General features: G+C 36.4%; 1 protein-coding gene across 1 annotated transcript in view; it reads left to right on the top strand.

Moving 5' to 3' along the window:
- The window catches only part of LOC102225368 (pro-neuregulin-3, membrane-bound isoform-like), a 244,790-nt gene that overhangs the window by 102,769 nt on the left and 121,490 nt on the right, over positions 1–20,531 (top strand). The window contains exon 2 of the mRNA XM_005804390.2: positions 12,838–12,973. Within this exon, the coding sequence (XP_005804447.2) occupies positions 12,838–12,973 (136 nt within the window). The remainder of the gene's footprint in view (positions 1–12,837; positions 12,974–20,531) is intronic.

The raw sequence follows: 20,531 nt of genomic DNA, 5'->3' as shown, positions 1-20,531 counted from the left end.
AGTTAAATGTCAAGACATGCAATTGGTCATATGAGCCTTCAACCTTTTAGCTCTACAATGCTCTTCAAACATACCAGCTTCTATGTTTATGTTCTCCCCTATGCAAGTTCTACAGCTGACATGAATGCAAAATTTATTTAAAAAATTAATGTTTTATGAAAGTCTATGTTCATCAGAATAGCTCTAACATCAACAGTTGAGTACATTTCCTTCCGAAGTCATACCATTCTGGAATTTATGACCAGAAGTTTTTGGGGTATCTAGTCACTGTTAAAAAAGATGGAGGCATATTTATGCATAAACACCTTGTCTTCTCTTTATTGTATAATTCATAAGATAAGTCATATCCCCTATCCACAATGCTTTTATGTGTTCTAGCATGTTTCTGTGATGTTTCATGTTTCATTATGCTTTTAATTTGTTTCACACCCCAAACAATAGTTTTAATTCTGCTGTCATCTCCTTTTCGTCATGTCTCGGAATCAAAATTTAAATTTAATATATCTGCTTTTGCAAAAGTACTAAGGCGCCCATCTTGATTAAATATACATTTGTTTTATCCGGATTTATCTTTCTGCTGCTTATTCTCTGATTTGCTCCGTAAGTAGAGATAAAGAGAATAAAGTGCATTACTTTACAGTTGGATTTAGGGAGACACTCATCCCATTCTTGATAGCTTTTATGTGTTTCCCCCAGAGAGAACGACTGTATGTTCATAGCTGTTCTGACAGCTACATTATACCTTAGTAGCTTATCTAATGTGATGTATGGCAGTAACTCTCGCTTTCCTGAAATAAACCCACAAAACAAACATACAAATCCACTTTGAAGCATGTAATATAGTGTACAACAGAAACGCTGTAGTTTGGGCACTAGAAACAAGAAACTAAATGACATGTTTGTTTCATTTCATGAGACTATAGGTAGTAACATCATTCTGTCCCTCCTGGTGGTACATTATGTTAATTACACCACAAATTACAATCAATGAATCAGGATAAATTATCTGTCTAGTTCCATATTACAGCGTGTGGGCTGCGAAGACAAATTAGCACAGGAGAAATTGTGTCTAATAATATTGGTCTGTCTTTGAACATTCTTATGAACATCATTACTAATCCTGGCCTTACAAGGGAAGTCAATAACATTTGGCAGATTACATTCATAAACTGCTACAGGAGACCCTGCAGACTAAAAACAGAGTCTGAGTCACTGCTATGATTCACATTTCTATAGTTGACTACAGTGTGAGGGAAGAGTAATCCTCAAAAATGTTTAGAAGTGCTAAATATAACCAGGAATTCACTCAGTCTGACCATCTGATTATCAGTTTTATGTAAAATATTTATTAAATTATTTGTTTTTTTTATTGTATTATTGATTAGCAGCTAATCAGAGACGGATTACTGGTTTCAAGATGTATCAGATTTTAAAAGGTACACCTTCAAACTTAAAAACTTATCAATCATCTAATGTTCAAAGGCCTTTTAATGGGATGCCAGCAAAAGTACTGGAGTGAACCTAGTTTTCTCTGACTGTATGGAAGACATGCAATCTTCCATACAGAAGACACAAAGATGTTCCTTTGCTACATCTTTTTGAGTATCCCCTACAAAAATAACTATTGAAATACCATCAATCAGTCATATTAAGGTCACTAATACTAGTCTAAAACAACAATAAGCAAGCTATGAGTGGGATGTCTGTGAAATAACCACCTGCTGGTTTTACCAGAACTGTCAGTCCAAATTATTAATTTCTTAATAATTTTTTGGAGTCTCCCAGTATGGAAGAGCATAACACCAAAACTGTCTAAAACATGTTTGTTGAGAACCTAATATAAATCATTTAGAATGATAACAAAACAATGTAAATATATCAGTCTTTACAAAAAGTGTCTTACTCTTTTATGTTTATATTTTTTACATTCATTGACAATATCTTACCCTTCTAAATAGTGAATATGCAGGGTGTTTAAGTCTTTGAGGTGGACATCACCCTAATTTTTAACTCTCTTCTCAGATTATTGGATTCAATCAAGTGAGAAAGTAAATATAGCTTTCAATTAGAGAATAATGTGGTGAAATAAGTCATTCTTTTTTTGGCTGTGTGAAGAAACCTGAGTACTTGTTTGGTTATTCTGTTTAATAATGCACATTGTTCGGCTCAAATCCAATTTGCCACAAGACATTTTTGGGGACAAACCATCTGCCTTCTAGTATGTGACTTGCTCAAAAACATTCTCCCATACATCCTTAGCTCCCCTGATGTTATTGTACATTCAGGCTGTACCTGACAGTGGAGACGCTGCTCCAACAGAGCTGTCATGCACATCTTACAACAAACAGGCTGAGCCTTCTGGTCCAGCTCGGAACAGGCAATTTGGACTCTCGGTGCAGTCTCTCGGTTGTGCTGTTTCACGGCTTGTGGAGTGAAATTTCACAATCTGCTTGCACTGTTTGCTCTGTGGTAGTAGGGAGGGGCTTGGGACTGCAGGGGCCGACTTGTTATATGTACAGTCATCATTCATACTTTAATCAAGAGTCACCTGAACCGAGGTCAGGAGATAATGTAGATAATTAACACTGTTCATTAGGGAGTTGACTGGCTCCCTTCAGGTTCATTGTATATGTGATGTCTACAGGGGTCTACCTTATTAACCTCTCTCCTTTGGGTGTAACAATGTGAAAACTATGAAATACTGTTCAAGTTATCTAAAAATTATGCCATTAAATAATTACTTGACTGAAGTAGTTTAATGGCCGAGAATTAAAAGAAAAAAACTCGGCTTTTGAATACAATCTGTTGATGAAGAAAAGATATGGATTTTCTTCATTAACAATGATTCCTATAATTTTTAATGATGAATATAGGGGAAATAAATGCAGACTTTTCAAACAAGTCCCACATTAGAGACCACCGGGCCGCCACAAGTTGGCCAACGGTGAAGGACAGCCTGTGACGAATGTCCCTCTAAATGCCTGTCATCAAGCTGTCATGGCAGCCAAGGCCATGTGTTCCTCAAGCCTGCTTACTAGCAGCGTCTACCACCTTTAACCTGGTCAGACACTATTTGTTTGTGTCATGTCAGGGACAGAGGGTCTCCCAGGACTGTCTGTCTTGGTGATCATGCGAGACACATAAGATGGGGCTTGTGATACACAACAGTGTTCACAACCTAAGGCAACATATATGGAACTGTATGGTTTTAAATAAGTCATTCACTGCCGCTGATGTTTATTCTTAGTTTTCATAATCATATATGCTGTCAGTAAAACCATAAAGTTATATATTTTTTTCCCTACACAAACACAAATATTGAGTTTTATATTGGTTTGAAGATTGAATTGAACACATTGGACCATTTTGTTTATGACTGAAACTAAACAGAATACACTGATGTTGTACTTAATACAAAAAGCAAAGTGAAATTTGAGATTTATTTCCAGAATAACTTGTGAGTTGAAGGATTTCCAGTCACTTCAGTGGTTAGTTTTCTGCTCTGGTTTATTTAGGTTATTTCGTAGATTTGGCAGTCTGTCGCTGTAGTGTTAATTGCAATCTGTTATGAACAGTTTTTTTTATTTGTTCAATAAAAAAAATTTTAAATGTAAGATTTTAAGCCAATTCTTATTTTTTACTCTTTATCTTTTTAGACTTACTGGTACCTATTTTACATCCAGTACTCAAATCTTGCCAGTATTTAGCCCCCTGTCATCTTTGACTTTTTTTTGGTCAGATCCTTTCCTTGAAGCCCCTAAAGGTTTATTCTCTAGTTTCATTTATTGAGCAAGCTTGGCCAAAAACTGAATAGTGACCTGTAAAACTAACATTAACAAGGAAATAATATAAACAAACACAAATGAAAACCAAAACTCAAACACTTGATTGTGACACTTTTTCTTGATTGAACATTCTTTGTCTGCTCTATCAGCTGTAAACAATCCATCCTGGTATCTAAGAGGCTGGGCAGTTACAGGAAAAAGCAGTGGTGTGGTTGCTTCATAGGGCATATCCCTAAGCTATGCTCAGCTAATGGCTCTTGTGCTCAGCCTCTATCTCCAAGCGCAGTGCCCACTCAGTCATGCAGGTTTTCCTTTTATGATCTTCCATACATCATCATAGGTTATCCTCATTTTCACTGAAAACAAAAAAGAAGCACCTTCAAACTGAGAAAATAATAAATGTCAATTTCTTATATAAAGCCAACAACAAAAACATGTACAAGAGAAGCCTTTGGGAATGTATTATTAACATTTTCTAGAACACTATGCATTCAGAGCTAATGTCGGGAAGCGGTGCATTTAATTTAAATCATGACCTTTTTTTCCTCATGCTTATCAAGTAGATGTAATGCCAAAATCTGATAAATGGAAAGTATTATGCTGAGCTGAAACCCTGCTCCTTTAACTGTGTAAACAATTCTCTGAAAAATATGTTTCGTATTAGGAGTTAAAAATCAGATTTATTTTTTAAGACTTTAAGTGCAGTTAGTGGCAGCTATCTTTATAGAGTTACCATACATTATAGAAGTCTTGAAGATAGGAGTCCTCTCCGCTTTCCTGAAGCTGCAGGATTTGGCATGATGAATAATACAGTGCATTGTTCTGGTTTGTACTCTTTCCATGTAACCGGTAATAAGAAATGGATGTAGACATTTGTTTTTGTCAGAATTTAAAACACAGATCCCAGAACATAATATTTTTTGATCTTACTATAGAGGGTAAAGTTCTGCTTCAGAGATGGAAGGACAAGAAAAGAAAAAGAAACAACAAATCCCAGTCCTTTTCCAATCCTTGTGAAAGACAGTATAACAGGAGCCTGTTTATTCTCCATATCCACTGCATTTTGTATTTCTCAGAAAATGGTTCTGTCCAAAAAGCAGCAGTGCATGATGGGTAACCAATCAGCAGGCTCTCTTAGGATTTTCCCTGTACGTATTGAGGCGCTCTTTGATGTGAGCTGCAGTAAACACAGCCGGTTCTCTCCCAACCAGCGTCTCTGGAGGGATGAGGCTCAGCACAAGAACACTAATGAGCACATTAGAAGGAAGCCATAGAAGGAAAACTGCTACAGTTGTAAATGGGATTGTCTGCTATGTTGTCTATGGCAAGAATACTCTGGCTACAATGTGCAGTTGCGCTGACACATTTTCATTTTCACTTAATTGTATGTAAATGAGCATTTGTGTATAGATTCTGCTGAATGTGGGAACCTAGGAGGTTGGATTACATAAACTCTGTCATGAAACTGATCATACAAATTCATATTACTGTAAATTAAGAGAGTTAATTTGAATATAGATGGTATAAATATGATTATGTGTTCCACTGCAGGAGAAAATAATTACAACTGGAGCACTCACCCCTTATTGCATCGAAAACCATTACAGCCCATAAATGTCAAGTTAAAATGTATTAATACAGAAGACAAAAAGCTGGCTCGAGTGCTTTATGAAATTTACTGATAAAGCACATTAAAGCTGCAGCATGGAGTTTTGAGAAATTGTAGACTTAGCCTGTAAATTTGAACAATCACATCTAACAAGCCCCTTCTCCTTGCTCTCTGCTGCACAACAGCCCCTTCCTCACAGTGGAGCCTGCCATGAACATGCAGACTAATAAGCACTGCAGGGCCACCAATAAGACACAGCAACAAGCTACAGAATGAAATTTGATTTGCGCTATCACGAGTGATGCTGTAACCATTGCTATCTTATTTGTGTTATTAAAAGATAAAACAAATCAAGCAGAGATCCTTACTTGTAAAGCAGAAATGTGGCTAACTCTGGATTGATTTTGAATTCTTTCAGAACACCTAGCTCCCTCCACCTCTAAAGCCAAAGGTTGCCTGTCATTATGGGTCTTCTTTAGTCCACCTGTCTTGTTTTCTGAGCAGGTGCCACCTGAGAAATTAGTAGTTTAAAGGAAGCAAACAAATTTTCAAAAGTCAGTCAAGAAATTGTCAGTCTCTCCTCAAGGATTTTGTGTTAATGCTTTTCTAGTTATGTAGAGGGGTGAAAAACAAGTTGTTGGTAAACAAAACCAAGAAGTAAGAAAATAGGCACCCCTACATAATTTTTCATTTTGTATCTTTAATTTCTCATCGTAATAAGTTCTGTAGTGTTTTATCAGTTAGTCCATGCAATTCTACACATGGCCGCTAGGGGCGCTGACGCGTTAATGTCCAGCTGTGTGGTTGTACATACTGTGTGCACATTTTAAGCTATAAATAGTCTATCCCAATGGTTCTTCGCTGACACTTTCAAATATTAGCACAACAGGGCTGGATATTCGTAATTTGATTTGATTTCTTCATAAAGACAAACTCCTTCCAGTCCCACCTAAAACAACAATAACAAAAAACAGCAACAATATTGGCCCTATTTGATTTGAGCAAGGTTCAATTGTGACTCCCAGTCATTAGTGTCAGAAGTGCTACATAAACGTTAGTTAGCTTTTTATTTAATCTCTGATACAGACATTTAATCAGATCACATTTAAAGGTAGTCATTTTATCACCAGTGGTACTTCAACTGCATTATGAAAACTTTAGATATATTCTGTTATCTGTTGGATGATCAAGAACACATCACTAGGAGAAAGCGGTTATGTAATTGACTCCTAAAATCTTCTTTCCACTCGCCTTGCTTTTCCTTCAGAGTGTTGTGAAGCTAACAATAATTAGCACATTGGGACCCCCACATGCTATTAATGATTCAACCACCTTGGAAACAAGGTCACCCTAAATATCAGGGTGATTGTATGGAGGTGTTCCAACCAAAGACTTGGAGCTCATTACGAAAGATAAATTGTCAAAATATGAGTGGAAACTTGCAAAAAAAAAAAAGTAGGGTATATTATGGGAGAAGATATTCCATTAGCCCGTCAGTTCTCGAAACACACACACCTCCAAAAATTTATAGAATCACATGCAGAGTCAGTTTGATCATACTGGGACCACACACAGGACAAAAAGCTTTAGTCAACCCGTTGTTTGCTTTAACAGTTTGTAAATGATGCAATCCAAGGTGCTCTGACATAGAGAGCAGTTCAGTTTTCTAATAGAGAGGTGATAAAAGTGAATATCTTCTTCCAGATCTTTGAGGTGTGAGGCTTCACCTTGGAAATGATTCTGCGCTTGCAAAAGCTTTTCTTGACACCTGCTTATCTGACATAAAAGAGCTGCCAAAAATCAAACCCAAAGGTTTTTTTTGATAGCAGAGCAGCTAAAAAGGGCTGAAGGGCCAAAAAGAAGTGATGCTTAACAATCCAGACCTTCCAACTTGAATTTTTCATGAGAAAAGATACGGGTATACTTTTGACACATGCTGCAAAGTGCAGCTCTACATGTGACTGCAGAAACAGAACATTTTTTTTAGAGCAGCTTGATTGGCTGTACAGGTGCACCTCAAAGGAATGTAGGACTGTTACACTGTTGCTTGATGAATTAACGTATAATTAAGTGATTTGGTATAGAAGAAAATAGAGCAAAATTGTAGAAGATACTGGAAGTAGTAATTCAAAGCAAATAATGCCCTGATAAGTAACCTACAAGTATCCTTTGAATCTGTGATCCCCTGCTCGCAGATTTCCCCAAAAGTACAGAGGGAACCGGCAATCTGGATTGCCTTTGTGCTTCGGGGATAGTGAAAGACGTGAAAATGATTTCAAAGAGTTGGGGATGAATCACTTTCTCACTGCAGCTGCCATTTATTTGCACATTTTCACCCCTTTTGCTACACATTCTGGCTCATACAGTTTGCTTGAGGCTGGTATTGTGAGGGCCTTATTGTGGAAATAATGGCTAGTAAAAGTGAGGTATAAATAATTTAAAAGCAAGGTACAAGTTTGTTGTAATAAGTCAGCTTGAAGACCCATCCTAACAGTACCAAAGACGAAAAGACTGCTTTCAAGAGCTTGGTATCAGTACTGGTCTTCCATTGGAAACCAGATGGAGAAGGTTTTCTTTCTGGAATCATCAAGAAATTACAGCTCCAAACATGTAAAATGAAAAAGTTTTTTTTTATTGTGTAATTGCTGCACAATATGTACAGTAATTGGAGAGATGGAGAAGGTTTTCTTTCTGAATCATCAAGAAATTACAGTTCCAAACTTGTAAAATGAAAAAGTTTTTTTTTTATTGTGTAATTGCTGCACAATATGTACAGTAATTGCCCTTTTTCTAATGCTGGACGTTTAAAGAATCCTTCATTCTGACATTGCTCCTGTTTGACAGGTGCTCATTCAAATGTGCCGGAGCAGCACTTGTTATACAGCAGATTTTTTTCTTTTTTTTTGCATCATTTCTTTGCTGTCACAGTGATGAAATGGAAACCCATAATACATTGACAGCTGGTATTGCTCAAGGACAAACGTATCTAAAGATGACTGGAGTGGACGCAGCCAGCAGTGCTAAAAGAGGGGAGGTAATCCTTGAAGGTGTTGGCAGGTTTTTTGCAGATTTTTAAAAAAGTTATTCAATCCCGTCTGTTTGCAGACCTTGACAAGCAACAGCAGACTGTTTTCATTGGACAATTTCAGCTAGAAGAGTGTTCTTCTGTTTTGCAGGAATTAGCAGGTTGCATGTTAGGTGTTGATTCACTTTTACTGGATGCAGAAAGTGAATTAAAATTTTGCAGCAGTTTTGTAAACTACATGAAAAAGAAAAGATTAAGTTTTGTAAAATGTTACAGGAAGATACTGCAAGACGGCTGGAAGATGGGGGTTTTTTCCAAGGTGGTTGAATCATTAACTGCATATATGGGGGTCCCAATGTGCAAATTATTTTTAGTTTCAAAGCACACTGCAGGAAAACCAAGGAAAGTAGAAAGCACTTTGGAAAGTTAGAATTATAATAATCCGGTAGAAACGCCGCATAAAAGCTTATTGTCTGAAAGAACAGTATCTTACAACGAACTAAATTGTAAAATCATATTTTTCATCCCTACAAGGTTTTATATCCAAAATATTCTATTCATATTTGCAAGATTTGGGGCGGTGGTAGCTGTCTCCGGCAGCCTACAGACAGGCTACACCCTAGAGAGGTCAACAATCCATCACAAGGCCGACACTTAGACACACGAAACGCGCAGGCCTTCACGCACACACACACACTGACAATTTAGAAGCTTCAATTAACCTAACATGGATGTTTTTTGGGACTGTGGGAGGAAACCGGAGTAACCACAGTATCCTGGGAAAACCCACACACAAATGGGGAGAGCAAGCTAGCTTCTCACACAAAAAAACCTAGCTGAAATTTGAAAGCATGAACCTCTTAGTTGGGAAGAAATTGTGCTAACCATTTACAATTAAATCATATTGAACATCTTTTCACATTGAATTATTTTGGCAGTATACAGGTAAAATCTACGTTGATATGACTGATAAAATAATATTGAAGCACATAATTGTTTACCTTGAAGGCTCTTTTTATGTAACCCTTTACAGTCTACAGGGCCACAGAAAAAGCTATGGGGGCCTGAATTTGTCCCCCAGGTTTTGAGTCTGACACATGTACATTAGAGCAAGGTTTACAAACTTAAGAAATGAGCTTTTTTCATTCAAAAAAAGTATAAAAAAGCACATTAGATTTATTACACCTCTGCTTTACCAGGTTTTTGCTTGTTATATTTCTTATAATGTGAGCACTGATGTAGCCTATTGGTTCCTAGGAAAACACTGACATATATATAATTGTATGAAGGGAGGATGTAAAAACTGCTGCTGTGGTTGGGCTTCCTTCACTTGCAGAAAAAAAAATAAGACGGACCTATCATATATCATCATGGATTCCTAGAGTATCGTGTTATCAGCCCCTCCATGCCCTTGTTCTAAGCCTCCCCTTCCTGCTCTGGGAACAACATGCGACACATGAATGGCTGCTGTTCTTGTGGCACTTTCCATACAGACTGTGCTTGCGTCATCAGAGATCAGTGATCAGAGAAGGCTCTTTGGTCCAGCTTTGCTGTTCAATTTGGAGAGGGTGGCATGTTCGTAACGTTTTCGAGCGGATTTAGACCAGATGATCCTCCTCATGACCTTGGCTACCCTGTCAGTAGACCAAAGGTCATCCATAAAGTGCAAATCCAGTTACGTCAGAAAACGTTAAGCTTTAAACTTTGAGCTCTGACTGAACATTTAGAGGGTTGTCTCTGAATATCTGTTGTGTTGTTTCCCTCATGCACCACTAATCACTGCTCCTTTTTAAATGATAGATACGAGGGAGTTTTGAAGGCCATGACAATTATTGCGAGGGACGTGCTCACCACTGGGACCATTGTGCTCTATTTTCTATTAATAAAGAAGCATCTTGGAATAGCTAACCTTTTGAACATCTCACTGTGGGAATATGTGGAATTAATATTACAGTGTACAATCTGGTGTGTGAAAGCAACGCTTTTTTTCTTATCCCCACACGCTGAAGACCTCTAAATAAAAACACATGTGGCACATAAACATGATACCTTTCAGATCTGCTTTTGAATGTATTTTTATGCAACTTCATTTGCCTTCTGTAAAGTCAACATTAATGTTCACTTCAGCTTTGTAGGACCTACTCTCTCTGCCCCTTTGTTCTTAATTGCTCATATCATTTCCTCCTTGTTGTATAGAAACTCTAGAAATAGCCATAAATCAATAGTACCATACGTTTTTTATGTTATATCTTAAAATGCATGATTTGATCCAGAGATCTCATTTAAATATTAATTTATTCAAATCTGATCACTGAATCTGTTTTGTTTTTTTATCCAAGATAAAAAAAATCTAGGAAGGGTGCAACACTTCAAAGATTTAGGGGTTTTCTTGGATTCACAATTTTGAAAAGAAATAATTTAACTCTAGAAAGTGCCAAGTTATACTTTGATGCCATGACTGCTCTTCGTATTACATACTGATAAGTTTTTCCATTGGCCAGCAAAATAGTTGTAAAACCACTTGAAATAGTTCATAAACACATATTAAAGGTGTTGGATAAAAAAACAAATCATATCATCATTGCATTATAGTCCAATAACAGACAAAGTTGGGACAACATGGTAAAATATCAAGATGGTCCATCTCTATGGCTCATTAATAAAAATACCAGTGAGTGAAGGATGACAGGTGTAAGAATGTCTGTACAATTCCACATAGGAAAACTTCTTTGCGTCAAGCTACTTTTTCCTATTGTGCTTCTCACACTTGGAATGCAATTCTGAGTAACATGAGGGACTTTTCATTACTCACCTCATTTCAAAAACATCTTAAGAACTGGCTCTTGGAAAGCCCAAAATGTCAACATTGATTATATGCAAAGATGTATAGATTTTAAGGCTGTTTTATGTATTTCTTATTCTGTGGTATTATTTCATCATTTTTATTTCTGTATTTATTATGCGCTTTTGCTCCAACCTGGGATTGGAGATGGAAAGTAGCCACCTGGCTATAATTTCATGTATCTACATGTAAATATAATTCATTAATACATTTTGTCCTATGAAAAAACCCTGGAATTTTGTAAATAAAAAATGTTCAGGAAGCCTGATTTTATCCTTTAGAGTTTCAACTCTGTCAGTGCGGTGTTTCTGTTGGCCCCAAGAGCAGCATATATCTCTATCTGTGTTCCCTCTGATCTCTCATCATCTCTGAGGTCTTACATCAAGAAGCCCTAGATTTATAGATCAATAGCCATAAACAAAACATAGATTGAGCTGGACTCCAAGACAAAACAAACAGATTTTACAGTTTTCCCTCTCTGTCTCCTCATACAGTTGGCCACAAAAGCCTCAGCTGAAATAAAAAAAAGGTCATTTTCCAGCGAGAGAGCAATACAAAGCCGATCAGGCATGAAATATGTGGCAGATTCACACAAAATGAAAGACAATTATCGGAATATGACTTGTGAATAAAAGTGTGTTTAGAAAGGTGTGACTGGGTGCACAAAATAAATGGATGAACAGAGAATTTGTGTGTAATCCAATTGTAGTGGCGTGGCATTGGGCATAATACCAGTCAATCCCATTTTCGATGCTTGGTTACGTGGTGCAAAAAGTGTGTGAGAGTGATCATTTCTGTGTGTGTGTGTGGGGGGGCGTGTGTGTGGAGGGGTATGCATGCGTGTCCCTTTGTGGGGTTTTTTTATATTCACACTCATTAGTGTGCAGTCTCACACAGAATATTTATGTTGCTCTGATAACTTGGCTGACAGCTGTGCATATTTCACTGGGTGGAGAACCCTGCATTGCAGTTCTTGCTCATGGCAGCCATGCTCTTCGTGTGGGAGCAGTTTAGGGTCAGCCTGGAAGCAGAAAATTACCGACAAATCAGATGGACTGTCCTTGGTCTGCCTCTTTGCTTGGTAGCATGCAGGTCGAAGCACCGACCCGACTTCATTTCGCATCATTTAAAAATGGAGCACACCAAGAGTATAACATGGGTGTGCTGTTATTTGTGAAAAACTGCACAAAACGGGAGAATATAAAAACAGTTTAGAGCATTTTAAATTGCCTCCCTCTTCCTATCTATCTAATCAAGCACACAGAAACAGTAAAGCCGAGAGTACTCATATTAATCGTTTTTCCTACTAAATAAAAAGATTCCCAAGCTTTCTATGTTTAGCCCACACAGTTTCATAAATCAGAAACGAAGAAATGCCTCCTCCAGTCTGAAGAGAGTGGCCATTTTAGTCCACTAGAAGAAATGCTATAGAGTAATTTGTCAAATAAATGTAAAAAATGAAAACATCCTTCTCTGCTAGCTAGGATTTTAGAGGCACAAGAAGGAAAAGAAAGTCAGGGAAGAAACATGGTTTCTTTCCAACTCTAATCATTCTTCTCATTCTCTGTCCCTTCAGCTCTTGCCCCAACACCTCCAAGTGTACGTTCAGAGGTCTTTAAGTCATGTGTGGAGGATAAGGACCGCGCCTTTTGCCTGAATGATGGAGAATGCTCCATCATTGAAACTGTGGCTGGGGTTCACAGACACTGCAGGTAAGTGAGATTTGTGTTGATGTGTGAGGGTTAGTGACATTTTTCATTCTATCCTTCTTTTGTCCTCCATTTCATAACCCCAGTTACGAAGGTGCAACGATTTAAACTTTTTGGCGATTTAAAACGAGTTGGATTTCTTGGAAGAAAATATTGTAGGTGTAGGAATGGATAATTTTTGCATTGCTTATCACTATCTCAGAGAAAAATAATTATTGCAATAAAAGCTGTGATTCATTTTGTTGAAGATAAACTCTGATTGATAATGTTTAACCCCTAAAAGTGACAACATGGTTAGGACAGATACCAAACTAGCTGCTATTTGTTCAAAGAGCAAAATACTGTTTTTTATGAGGGTGTTATTTGTTACTAATATTTTAGAAAATATAGTTGAATGCCATTATTATGTACTGCTGTACAGCATTTTGAGTGCTGAAAAGATTAATGTGTGATAATAGTGTATGGAAGTATATTAGAGTGGTTTTAGAGTTCTATTCATGTTTGTTGCAGTGACGGTCTACTATATTTTAACTGTAATTTTTTTCAGTATTATGAAAAATAATTTACTCCATATTGCCCATTCCTAGTCATAAAAATGTGCTACGTATAAATGTGTGACTAACTTCAATTATACACAATTACTCCAGCTAGCATTATTTGATGCTGTCTTTGTGGGTATTCTTCAAAGAATATAGATCCTGACTTTATTGTTACATTTCCGAATCAAGCATTTTCCACAACAGACAGAGTGTGACAGTTAAAAGGGATGAAAAAGTGTAGGGTATTTTTTGAGCCTTACTGTTATCTGCTTTAAGTTTTGCTCTCTCTCAGCATGAATAAACCACAAACATGTCTCAACGTGTAAAAAAATTGGATTTTTGTTCTTGTCAGCATGATAGCAGTTCATACAGCGTGTTGACTGATTGGAAAAATTTCAGATTTTTGAGTTTTAAACCATCTGATTACCAGTCAGTCTCAACAATGTGGAAAATTGACTGGGTCTGACCAGTGTGCAATTTCTTGATACATTTCTACTTTGGACATTTAAAATTAAGATTTGATTGTTTCCTTATGCAAACAAAACAAATTAAACTGGAAATTGCTGAGGAAAAGAATGTAAATTACCCATTTCTACAACCATCATGAGTCAAATTATTTGATTTGTACAACCCAAAGTATTAAAGGATTTCTATGCAAAAGGCACACTGAATCCAAATATGATTTACCCCGTGTTCCTGCTTTGATCTGACAAAAGCTTCAATAATGATAGCAATTTCATGAAATGTCTCTCTTCTCATATCTTAACCTTGGAATAAATGTTGTTGGATATGAGCCCTTTAATCTGTGATGCATTTTAATGAAAGGTTTAAAAGAGGAGCTTCTGCAAGACCTTTCTTTGATCATACGTTGTATTCTTTCTAAGTTCGTTTTTATTTTGCCCATAGAGACACCATCTTTGAAATGACGAAAAAGAACAGATGACCCCGTTGTGGGGCTTATTTCCATAAAATTATATGGATTAGCATTGCTAACATGCAACAATCTATCAAATAAACAATTACATACCTATTAATATTTACATTTCTGGATCCACCTAGTGGCTTTAGTGATCTTTAGTGATATCTAATTATGTTTTTACAATTTTTGACAGAGAAAAATGCATTTCTTTATCTTCCTTTGAGTAGAAGATGAACTGGACTTTTCAGGAAAGAAGGTGAAATGAGTAGCCATAGATAAAATAATATAAGTTGGATAAAATCATTTTAATAAAGGGTAGGCTGATATCCATATATTTGGCAACCCAAAAACAAATTGGCCCCTTGATGTCGCAGATCTTAATTAGCTTTCAGTACCTGTGGCACAAGGTTAGAGATGAGGTGATGCAAATTTCAGAGTCTTCAAACACTCTCTTAGCAATCTCGGTCTTGTCAAAGCATCTTTGTAGCATTTTGAAAATGAAAATAATTGATGTCCACAAAGGAGGAGAAAGCTATAAGAAGATACAAAAGTGCTTTTAGACGGCTGATAAGGTGTTTTAACAGTAATGTTGGCTGTAAAATTGAGGTGAAGCAGATCAGAGTCTAGAAGTCATGGCCACAAATGAAGGAAACCTTATAAGTGAGGACTGCAAATGAATTTGAAAATAATATTGAGTGCAACTCATTTTAGTATAATTTATTTCCCATGTATAAGTTGCTGATAGAGTCTCATTCCTCTAGCTATTCACAGCCTATTAAGGCTAGCAATATATGAATTCTTGGTAGTGAAATTTATCATGGGGGCTAATAATTGCAAATATTCAAGCAAGGCTCTTGACTACAGCTGTGTTGATAACTACCAGACACAGTACTATAATTACCTGCTAAAATGGTTCCCTGTTTCATAAATAGCACCATAAATCTAAAAAGAGGAAACCTTGGGAATGTTAAGAGTCTGCTGTGAAATTGTTCATATTCACTGCACTACATGGAGCATGAGTTGAACGCTGCAATGTACAGCAAGCTGACGGTGTCCAAAACTATTTACTGCAGTTTCCCAACATGTTGAAAATTATGCAGCACAGCATAGCAAAATGTTTGTTCATGCTTCTGCTTATTAAAATAACTTGAACTATTTTTGCTGTTGATTGTGTAAATAGATGATTTAAATTTTGAATTTATGACTAAGGCGAAGAATAGAATCAGATAGATACCAACATATCCATAAAGCATTCAGATTCCATGGATAAAGGGCAAGGTTAAAGGTTTCTACGGCCCAGAGAGTCAAAGTTGCCAACCTCATTACAGTTGTAAATCTGAGGTTATACTTCAGAATATATTTGAGGAAAAAACTGCATTTAAAGTATTTTTACTCTCTAAAGTTGGTGTTACTGACCATGCAGGAGTATATTGGCTGCAATATTAAAGAGATGTGTCAGCTCTAATTTTATGCTTTTCAGAATTCAGGTCATATTTTATTAGCTTCACTTTTCACAGTTTCAGAAATGTTGATAGCAAGTACCTAAAACTTTGGACTAGCACTCGGTTAGTGTGCTACAATTACACCTACTCTAGATGAATATAATTAAAAGAAAAATATAGGAAAAAAGTGATAAAATGATACATAAAAACCATATCTACAGACAGCAAAGAATACTTTTAAGCAATTTAGAGTTCCCTTTTAACTTGTTTTTACTTGCCTGGTTGTTATTTCAGCAAAATGCGCTGTGGAGATTACCACTGAAATCTTTCTGATATCTCTTTATCAATACATGATAAAACATGGAGAAGTGAGAGAAGTTATGTGATTGGTAGTGAATAATAATAAAATACCTCATTAGTACCTATACTTGGATTAGCAAAGATTAGATTTCCACCTACTAAATAAGTCATAAAAGAAGAGAGAAAAAACAGATCTGTGTGATGTAGGTGATGAAACATAAGCATGAGACAATATTCTGAAAGAGAAGTAAATATGAAAAGAAATAAAAACATTTCAAGCATACCAAGAGTTGTGGTCTTATTTAAAAACACAATTTATTATTTATCAAAATGTTTAAACCGATAATTTATTATTTAGTGTACAAAAACATAGCCATGAAGATTGTACATAAAAAAAACAAACACTTTATTCTTTTCTCTGGTGTTTTTAGATCCCATTACAGCTCTGTAAACTTAAGCTGATCAGGTTTGGTATGGACTGAAATGTATCACCTGTGCAAGAGCATCAGAAAACCCTGAAGACTTGGAACAATCATTACTCTGGGCTATAATTAGTGGGAGTTGAATGATTGAATATCGGGCTCAGGAAGACTTGGAGACCTAACCTAGAGAGACACTGTCTGCCAGTTTTCCTGCAGTTGAGTGCCTGTTGTGTGAAAGAATGATTACAGGGTTGTAGGTACTTTTGCTGAAAGGTTGCTTCTTTTTCCTGACAGAAGTTCACCCACTAAATCGGAGGAATATAATCATTTAACTCAAAGATCACTGCCGTGTGGATGTTGTTTAACGACATTGGTACAATGAGTAAAGTGTGAACACTGAGTTTGCTTTGAGAAAACTTTTACTATCAAAATCTTTTACCACAAAAAGAAACACTTAACTAAAGAAATTTTGTTGAGATGTTTTAAACATTTTTGATGCTATGCAAAGTCCATGGATTATCTTTCAAATCTTCTACAGGGTTTAGCAGGGAAGATGGTTGACAGAATCACACCTAGCAACAGGGTCAACCACACCTCACTAAGATAAAAATCTGATCATCTTTTAGGTCAGAGTTGCTCTCAATGGCTGAGAGCCTAACCCTAACTCTTAAGCTAGGACTCGTTGGCAGGATTTCTTAGGCTGAAGTAGGTGATCTCTGAGATTATTCAGAGAACCTTTGAGAATGTGAATGCTGGGCTCTGTGGAATAAAAAAAGCCTTTGTCGAAAGAGAACCACAAGACGTTCCACTCGCTGTTTACCTGGTGATGGTAGCATCATACTGGAGAGAAGGCGGAGGGAGCTAAATATCAGGTAATACAGGAAGACAATGTGCACACCTAAGTTAAATTGAGAATCTCTCTGGCAGGACTTAATATTTGCTCTTCATAGACAATCTCCATCCAAACTGACTGAGTTTGCGCTAATTTGCAAAGAATGGGCAAAGATTTCAATTTCTATAGACTTTCAAAGTGGTGGGCACATCTTCCAAGACTCAAGGGGCTCTCAAGTCACACCATTCAGATTTTTGTTTGTAAAAAGAGATGCTAACCATCACTTATTTTACTTTCACCATGCAATTACGTGCTTTGTTTTCTTGGTCTTTCACACAAAATATCACAAAATGAAATTATAGTGTGGGGTTGTAATCTGAAAAGGTTGAACTTTAGGAAGTCACTGTACATTAAACACTTTCCTTCTTTTTTCAGATTATAAGATGTCAGCATAAGATGACATCTGCAAGCTATTTTGATTTTGCGAACAGATTGGAAATCATAATGGTTTTTCTTCCCCTCTCCTCCAGTATCTCTTCCAATCTTTTCCTGCCCAACCATGTTTCATTTGCCAAAGCTAATAAGGGTTTCCAAAAAGAAAAAAAATAACAACTTTAATACGATTTTGGGGCGTAGTTTTGTATCTGGGCTTTTTGTAAATTCAAGATAGAAGCAGTAAAATATCTTATATAATTCTGACCTCTGAAAATGACAACATAGCCACATACAGGATAGGAGTACAGCATAAATGCCAATGATATTTTCAGCCCACTAGTAATTAGGGGTATATCAAGCCTTTAATTCAATTTGCAGAGCTGTTTACTCTTCTTGATTAGCAACAAGAAAAACTGCTAGCACTCCAAAGCATGTGGGCTGTTAAAGCCAGAGGAAAATAAATATGTGCAAGACAGGAGTATAAGAGGCTGTGTAAAACTTTTTTTTTTAAATCCTCCTAAAATTAAAGTTTTAACAAAAAATAAATAAATAATAAACATTCCACATTGTCAGTCAGTTTAAATGTACCTATTAAAATCTATTTCACACCAGTGCTGGGAACGCATGCTTTGTAGCTGTCTAAAAATAAAGAACATGCATCATCTGAATTACTAAGCATATTTTATGCATGAGTCACCACGTACTGTTATGAAACAAAAAAATGCTCATTTACATTGTAGATGTAGAGTTGTAAGAACTGATCAGTGTCAAGTATGCAAATCTACACATTTTTCATAACTACTCTGATAAAATTACTTCCTTCCACCATAGGATTGTTTCATGATGTTCGTTATCCAGGTAAAGAGAAAACAGAAGACACTGTCAGAATTCATCTGTCTTATGGAACCACAGGGGAGATCTGGTGATTAAACTAACAACTACTCCTCTTAGTGAATTGTTTTTCATTTATTGATATGCTCTACACAATGTCCCAAACCTAAGTACAGCAGTTAACAGCTGTGTTTTAGTTGATGCTGTCCTATGATGTTCTAAATTGAAAGAGAAGTTGTTCTTTGTCATAATTCCCATGTGTCTCCTGTGTTGTAGCAGCTGGTCCGCTGACCCAGATACGGGGCTTTGAAAATATATTTTACCCCATACAGATTTCTTCCATTTTTGTCGCACTTTAATGTTTCATATCATCAAACGTCTTTTAATATATGGCAAAGATAACCCGAGTAACTACAAAAGTCAAGGGGAAGCAACTAGCTTGATCCAAAAATTACTCTCCAGTTGAATTATGAATTTATGTGATTTACCATATCTTTTTGAAACCTGGGATAAGTTTTGTTACACACACACAGGCCTGATTAATACAAGTATATACTTGTAGAGTTAATAGTAGACTTTTAGAAAGAAGACATTTTGAAATAAAACTTGCCTGACAATTTGAGGTAGGCTAAACTAGTGAAAGTATCCAGTCTAAAGAAACTCAAAAACAGACGACAAACTCATCGACAACTATCAGTCTAGGGAAGACTAGAAAGCCATGACTTTATCTGTTCCATGGTTCTCAATGTGGTTCAGAGAATATGGAACAGTTGTGAAACTTCGCAACCTATCAAAATTATTCAGAGTTCATGAACAGTACATCTAGGAAGCCACAAAAGAAACCAGAAGAACATGTAAAACATCGGAGGCCTTAATTCCCTCAGTTTATTGAAACAAAGACATTATTGCTTCATTTATTTATGCAGTGCCTTTCAACAATTGTCTACACTTTCAGTATTAAAATCACAAATTTAACATGAACAACCAACAAAGTAGTTGTGTACATTTGTAGGAGAGTTAGCGTTACTAATTGGTTCAGCTTTGTGTACTTTTGTATTTGGACCAAAATCAAATTAAGAAACTGTCGTAAGACTTTAAAACTGATCACAGTTGCTTTGCATTCATTCTCAGACTGAGTTATTTAGCAAATAATTGGATGCATCTTTAGTTTCTAGCTGTAAAAAGCACTCAGAGGCTTGCAGTTGTAACTACAGCGTAGAGTGACTCTAAAGTTTTGACTCAGGGTGCCATGAATACAAATGCAAGACACATTTTTCAGATTGTATGTGCAGTAGATAAAAATCTAAGTTAAACATACTGAAACTAGCAGGTGTTAAAGGACAGAATGTAAAGTTTGGGGTAATTTTTTTCAAGGCACTGCTTATGAAAATTCAACACAAAAACCTTTGCATGTTGCCTTTTAATTTAAACTTCAGTCAGATTATTCTTCACACTTATTGCCAGGCTGGCTACTTAAAATTCAAAACTTCAGTGGAACGATTGTATTGCATAATAAAAAAGTTTTTCCTTCTCTGAAAATCTCTACCGTAATCTTTGTTGTTACAGATTCAGCCACTTTTATCAGCCAAGTATTGGATATTCTTGTACTGCTTGTTCTTGTGGATTTAAGCTATTGGTCAAAAATAACCAATCTAACAGCAACAGTCGCACACGTTTGACATGATGAAAGGTGCATGCAAATGTGCATGTACTCCTCTGGCAACATCCTCATGACAGGTGTTAAAAGGAATGTATCTTGCACGTATCGCATGGTGAAATTCTTTAAGGAAAATGCTCCGTGACTTGCATGAGTATTGTATCAACAACAGTAAACAGCACCT

This window comes from Xiphophorus maculatus, chromosome 10 (genome assembly GCF_002775205.1).
Source record: "Xiphophorus maculatus strain JP 163 A chromosome 10, X_maculatus-5.0-male, whole genome shotgun sequence".
Lineage (NCBI taxonomy): Eukaryota > Metazoa > Chordata > Actinopteri > Cyprinodontiformes > Poeciliidae > Xiphophorus > Xiphophorus maculatus.
This window is presented reverse-complemented; position numbering and strand designations above follow the sequence as displayed.